The sequence below is a fragment of the Sinocyclocheilus grahami genome, unplaced genomic scaffold (genome assembly GCF_001515645.1).
Source record: "Sinocyclocheilus grahami isolate Dianchi unplaced genomic scaffold, SAMN03320097.WGS_v1.1 scaffold338.1, whole genome shotgun sequence".
Lineage (NCBI taxonomy): Eukaryota > Metazoa > Chordata > Actinopteri > Cypriniformes > Cyprinidae > Sinocyclocheilus > Sinocyclocheilus grahami.
The window spans coordinates 379100-385983 of record NW_015505517.1 but is presented as its reverse complement, the minus strand read 5'-3'; the positions used below and the strand labels follow the sequence as shown (position 1 = coordinate 385983).

At 36.0% G+C, this 6884-nt stretch overlaps 1 protein-coding gene across 1 annotated transcript in view; it reads right to left on the bottom strand.

Annotated features, from left to right (window-relative positions):
- Positions 1-4195: 4195 nt before the first annotated feature.
- Positions 4196-6884, bottom strand: part of LOC107602917 (potassium channel subfamily K member 1-like) — a 14329-nt gene continuing 11640 nt past the window's right edge. Inside the window, exon 4 of the mRNA XM_016295539.1 lies at positions 4196-4458. Within this exon, the coding sequence (XP_016151025.1) occupies positions 4196-4458 (263 nt within the window). The remainder of the gene's footprint in view (positions 4459-6884) is intronic.

Genomic DNA, 6884 nt, shown 5'->3' with positions numbered 1-6884 from the left:
GTTTTGAAAGTGATTCCAACGATATCGTTTCTCTTTATCGTTATGGTGTGGACTCTACTATTCTATAATATCGAGAACGATTTTTAGAACTATATCTTTATAGTTATCGTGCTTGGTGTGAATGGGCCTTTATCCTCTACTTTCAGGTTTATAGTGTCAGAATTTGAGGCCACCATCACTCAAATCACCGGTATGACAGTTGTTTGATTAGATTCAGTACAGTACATTGTTTTGAAGGCAGTATGTCAGATAATAACACACTCCTGTGTGTTTACAGATGAGCATAAACAGAAGGAAGATTTGGCCAAAATTGAGTTTGAGAGAGTCCTCCAGGAAAAAGACCAGCTGTCCAAAGATTTGAATGAGTTGGAGAGATCCTTCTCCTCCGTTGTCAAACGCCTTGACAGATGCAAGGAAGTCATTGAGGGATTCAAAAAGGTATGCTTTTTAGACTTCGGAATCAAGACTTCATCTCAAATCAAGATGTTATTTGTGTATAATGGTGTTCTTTTTTTTTTTTGCCCCACTTTCTCTTCTATAGAATGAGGAAACTCTGAAGCAGTATGCGCAGAACTGCATGGACCGACTGCAGAAAGAGGAAAAGCGATATCAAGCTTTGAAGGCCCATGCTGAGGAGAAACTAGATCAGTATGTGCTTATCAAGCAGTCTGAAACACGTTCTCTCTTATGAATGTGATGATCCAATCTTGCATAATTGATCAATATACCTGGAAGCGTCACTAATAGCACTGATGTTGTTTCAGAGCGAATAAGGCCATAAATGAGGTTCGTACTAAACAGGGTGCAGAAGTGGCCACACTGCAGGTGCAGCTCAAAAGAGAACAGCTGAAAGTTCAGTCCCTAGAAAACGATCTGGAACAAAAGGTAAATGCGCGTGCGCACACAGGGAAGTCACTCTTACAGTGGTGTTCTTTTTGTGTAATTCTGAATTGCTTTTAAAAAAAAAAAAGTTATGTAACCTCTATAATGTGATAATTTTCTCTTCTCAGGCTAAAGAAGTCAAAGATGTCACAGAACTGTGTGATGAGCTGCTACTTAAAGTGCAAAAGCATGGTTTTTAGTGTATTTTGTGTTCCTTGTTCGTTATTTGTATTTGTTCTCACCAATTATAATAAATAAAAAAATGAATGTTTGAAAACCGAAACCTTTTTGACGCGAGTCCCCATGACAAACTTTTTAATATTTTAAAATAGTTTTTATGTCACTTTTTGAAAGGTATTGTTTATTTCAAATCTTTGCATAGCTATGACGGGAAGCATCTAACAATGCCTTTCTTAAGATGTAAGAAAGTACATCTTAAAAAAATAAAGCATATAAAGTACATAAACCCAAATAGGAAATAAAACCGTTATTGAATAAGCATGCCCTATTTTGAGTTCTAAACTCCTGAAACATTGGTGTCTCGTATTTTAGAGCAGTCAATGCAATTTGGGAAAGAAATCAATCAAATCTGTGTACATGTGGAAAATATTCAGAGATATAACCCCCTTTGTAATGGTTAACATTTTCATAAGTGGCTGTAATTTAAATTACAAATTTTTTTTCTCAGTAACTGTAACGGATTAGTTACATTTATTTTGTAATTAAATTACGTAATTCCATTACATGAAACTAGTTACTCCCCAACCCTGGTAGTCATTTTCATATGTTAAAAATAATTACAAAAAAGACAATTGATCCAGTTCAGGATTTTTATATATGGAAATGACATTTATTCAACAGTCTCTCACACGCAACTTAAACCGATATCATGACATTATGCCCTTCTGTATTTCTAAACGTACTACTGATTAAAATTAAATATTTAATAGCAAATATACATTATTCTGTGCTGCACTGATACAATGTTAAGACACTGTAGCTGATCATAGAGACTTGTGCTGCAAAACACCAAGGGCAAATAAGCACAAAGAATCCAGCAGTGACATCACGGAGCATTTCATTACTCACACAGTAAAAAAGTCACATCAGCACATTCAAGTTCCCATGGCCTGAGCTCCGATTCCGCATGTTTCTTTAATGTAAAAACGACACTATCTGTAAATAATCCCTAGTCGGACACAACAGAAGTTAAAATGAGGCCTAAAACTTTCAGCTTTTATTCTATTGTGATAATGTCATGACATTCTACTGTGGTGACGGTGATACAGCACAATCTGCAGTACAGTGTGTGATCTTCCAACCGAACCTTAAACTAGTCATCAGTCTGTGCTTACAACAGTCATTCTCATAATACAAACACAAGCATTCTATTGTAAACAACACTTCAAGCATGTTTCAAAAATATAATTCATTCATTTATGTTTATTAAATAGCCACAAAAATGCTCTGAATGCAACAATCAAAGATCTGGATGATTAAGTTTTATACAGTCAATTAGTCTCCAAGATTTCAGTAATCCAAGATTTTCTCCAAACCTTTTTTGGTATGTAACGGCATTGCGCTGTATCTCGGTAGCTTGGGACAAGGACACATGGAGCCAGCCATTATTCAACCTTGGATTCAAAAATCCATGTAAACTCAGATTGATTTACTCTGTCAAGTATTTTAATTTTCAGACCACGGTAAAATATCACTTTCTAAAATGAGAAAATTATACAGTATAACATGTTTTCCCCTGTAAAACACATTTAAAATATCCCTTAAGATAAATGTCACACTATTTTAACAACGTCATCTAAAATGACTCCCTTTTGAGCAGACTAACTTTTTTTTGTGCTTCTACACTGACTTATGCAACAGTATATGCTGCATTATAGTCTTAACATTTCAATGCATTAGAGTGATACAGCTTCATAAGAGACTTCTAGAGTAATTTCGATCACCAGTAGTAGCGGATATCCTTAAGTATTACTCTAGTTGCAAGCTCACAAGGTAGATCACACGAGTTGGAAATGAAACTTAACAGATGATGGGCAACTATGTTTGATGACAGGTTTCCACTATATGTAAGTGAGCTCATGTTTATGAAGATGTGAGAAGATGGTGGTCTTTATTCGAAGCTTAGATCAGAGCAGAAGTGCTTTTTGATTTAGAGTCTAAGAAATTTGGTCTACAAAAGGATATTCTGGGTTCAATACCTGGAAAAGTGAAGCTTAAATAGCAGCAATTGTGGCAAAAGTTGATAATCACAAAAAACAGTTCCTCATTATTAAAAAAGAAAGATAGTAAATGGGTCTATTTTTTTTAAACGGTTTAAAGCAATGGTTCAGCCAGAAATGACAGTTCTGTCATTTATTTCAAGTCGTTTCAAACCTGCATGACTTTCTTCTGTGGAACATAAAAGGCAATATTTTGAAGAATGTTGGTAAACGAACACTTTCTGTTCCCATTGACTTCCATTGTATTTTTTTGTCCTTACAATGCAAGTTAATGGGAACTGAAATTACCAACATTCTTTAAAATATCTTCTTTTGAGTTCCACAGAAGAAATAAAGTCACACGTGTTGAGTAAATGATGACAGAATTTAAATTTTTGGGTGAACTGTACCTTTAAAAGCAGAAATGTGAAGCTGCTAATTTTATAAAATCACTTCCTGTATGTTGTTATTTTTCAACTGTAAAGGTGTTGAAATTATTAGAATTTATATGTCCATTGTGATGGTAAAAATGTAAAATTGGCTATAAATTTATATAGAAAAGATTAAAATCTTTATTTCGTGCTAAAATCATTTTAACACACATACCATTTAGTTCTTGTGGCTACACAATTCAAATAGTATTTTAGTGTTTACAGACTGGCCCCATTTATGTCAACTGTAAGTGCCTTACTGAAACAGATTTTTTTTTTTAAAGAAAAGGAGTGAAAAGTGAAAAAATTTTTTGGTGGTAATCAACATTATGCCACAAATGCTGTCAACATTACTTCTACCATTTGTGCGATCTCAATTGGCAAGTACATGCTAGTGTACAAGTGTGCAATTATGCTTTTTAATGTAGTTTGCCGATTTGATGGGGTAGCAGCCTAAGTGTGCTAATGATCATTTACAGATATTCAGCCAGTGAACGATTTTATCACGTATCATGGTTTTGTAGAGGGCTGTTAAATACGCAGAATCTCGAGCGTCTTATTCAAGTAATTTTCACAATTCTGTATCCTACCAGTAACTTGCAAGACCCCTCGGCTAAAGATGTCTCCCTCGATTGAGTGTTACGTTGATGGAAGCGAAAACATCTATTTGATCATGGGGTCATCACCTCCTGGAGAGGTTAGGACAGGGAAGTCCACAAAGGGTTCGGTTTTGTCCTCCTGGGGTGAGTTGGCGGTACCGTCTGGCATGGAGCTAAAGGTCAGATGGTCATGTTCCATGATGGCCAGACGGTCCTGGGGCTTCTCCTTCTTCAGATAAAACATCTTCCTCAGCTGCTTCAACTGTTGCAGCTCACAGAAGGTCTCCAACACCACCAGCATGGCAATCAGGCCGAGGAGGAGATACACTGTGGGACACGAAGGGAAGAAAGAAGTGGAGAAATAAAGGAATGTAATTCATGAAAATATACATCATCACATAACAAAATACAACACAAAATAGGTTAGGTTGCAATTGTGTTAACCTTACAGGAAAAGTGTGTACATAAAAAAATTTAAACTCTTTTGGCCACCCCAAGGATCATGAATACGATTATTTTTGCCTGCATCTTATCTTTCATCTCAGCAACATCATGAAATTAATACAGAAATATTCAGAGCTAAAGAAGAAAACTCAGCATGTGTGGGCCTCACGAATGCCACATCCTCCACAATTATGCTACGACAGCAAATCTTTCTCACCGTCCCACGCACACCGAACAGAAAGACGGGACCATCTGCATCAACTAAACCCACACAAGCACGAAAGCCATGTGTCATTTTCATGCAACTTTTTGAAAATGAGAGCTGTACTGCTTCATAAGTAAGACAAACACTAAATGGAACAGTAGAGCAGCAGTGAACGAACAGTTTATACTCTTGAATCACATGCACTTCCTTTTTACCTTCCATCTGTTTCTATGACAACAGGCCAGACTTACACATTAAGATGTGTAGATACATAAAAGGAAGTCAGCCGAGTATTTTTTTTACTTGTATACTGGGCTGAATTTCACTTAGGAGAAGAGGAAGTGAACAGACTAGGCATGTTTACTCAATAAAATACATCACTATGAGAAATAAAGGCTTAATGTTGAGAATTATAAGGACCTTTAAACTGGACCACAATGTTAACGATATTTTATTAACCAAAAACTGACATTAAAAGGAATGATCTATCTAAAAAAGAAAATTTTTCATCAATGATTCACCCTCATGTCATTTCAAACCTGTAAGAGTTTCTTTCTTCTGTGAAACATGTTGGTAACCAGTTTCAATTCTCATTGACTTTCACTACATTTTTTGTCCATACAATGCAAGTCAATGGAAACCGAGACTGTTTGGTTACCAACATACTTTAAAACATTTTTTTTATGTTGTAACAGAATTGATAGAATTATCATTTTTGGATGGACTTTCCCTTTAAATTAGTTTACATGACAAATAAACCACAGAACGTTTACTATACAGCATTTCCAAGACTTCTGAATGTTTTTTAAAGGAGAACTATTATGCCACTTTTTACATTATGTAATATGAGTCTCTGGTGTCCCAAGAATGTGTCTGTGAAGTTTCAGCTCAAAATACCCCACAGATCATTTATTATATCATTTTAAAAATGCCTATTTTGAGCAGAAGCAGAAACATGCTGTTTTCATTCATGTCTCTTTAAACGCAAATGCTGCTCCTTGCCCCCTTTTCAAGAATAGAGATGTGGCTTTACAGCTCTTACCTCAGATACTCTGCCAAAAAACATCTGTTTGGTTTTGATTATCATGTCTATCGCGCTGAAATTATGCATTTTAAACCATATTAGTTTGAACTTCTGATAAACGGTTTTCTGAGCGCACACATCTGAAGCACGCGCACAGAAAGCGGCTTTCACACAGCATTTGAGTACTAAACTTGGAAAGGTCTCTTTCATGTCTTATTGTGCTTAAACTGTCAAATACACACACGTTTATGTTAAAAACACACACGAGTTACAAAAACAGTCGGTTATGTCTGTGAAGGTAAAGAAATCGCATGTTTATATTAGATCTGTGTGGCAACAGCATAATATACAGTAAATAAATAAATTAGCTGCTCTCTTGTCTCCTCTGAGGCTGGGACTCTAAACAGTGTTCTGTGCTCGTCAGTGCAGCCAAAGAGAGAACAGTTAGCATGCTTTGCTCAAACTTTCGCCATGGCGTTAGAACTGCTACAACGATGTCGCTTGCAAAAACACAATTAAAGGGCGGCAATATTATAAAAATATTAGCCCTTTCTAGGTCATGGGGGGAGCACAATCTGACGCAATCTCACTTAAACCTGGAAAAAGTCAAGTTTTCATGGTGTCACCTTTAATTCACACTTATTTACAGGGGTGTGAAGTAACGAATTACAAATACTCACGTTACAGTAATTAAGTAGTTTTTATAAGTAATTGTACTTTTCTGAGTAGTTTAAAAATTGTGTACTTTTTACATTTTAAGTGATGTATCGGTACTTTTACTCCGCTATTTTCCTCCGTTTGTGGTCGTGACATGCTTATTTTAATTTTATTTTTATCCATCAACGTGATTGGATAGAGAGTAATAGGTCTCGTGACTTTTGTCAAATCAAATTGTGCATTGAAAACTTTAACCGCCAGCTGTTTATCATGGCTGCTGGAAGCGCATTCTTCAAGCATCAATTCAGTCGCATCTTCCTCTAACTTAATATGTTACGGTAAATTTCGGATTTCTGCTTACTACATGATTTGTATATATGCTTGCCTATCTACACGGCCTGAAATTTGGTGTGAGGTTGCGGG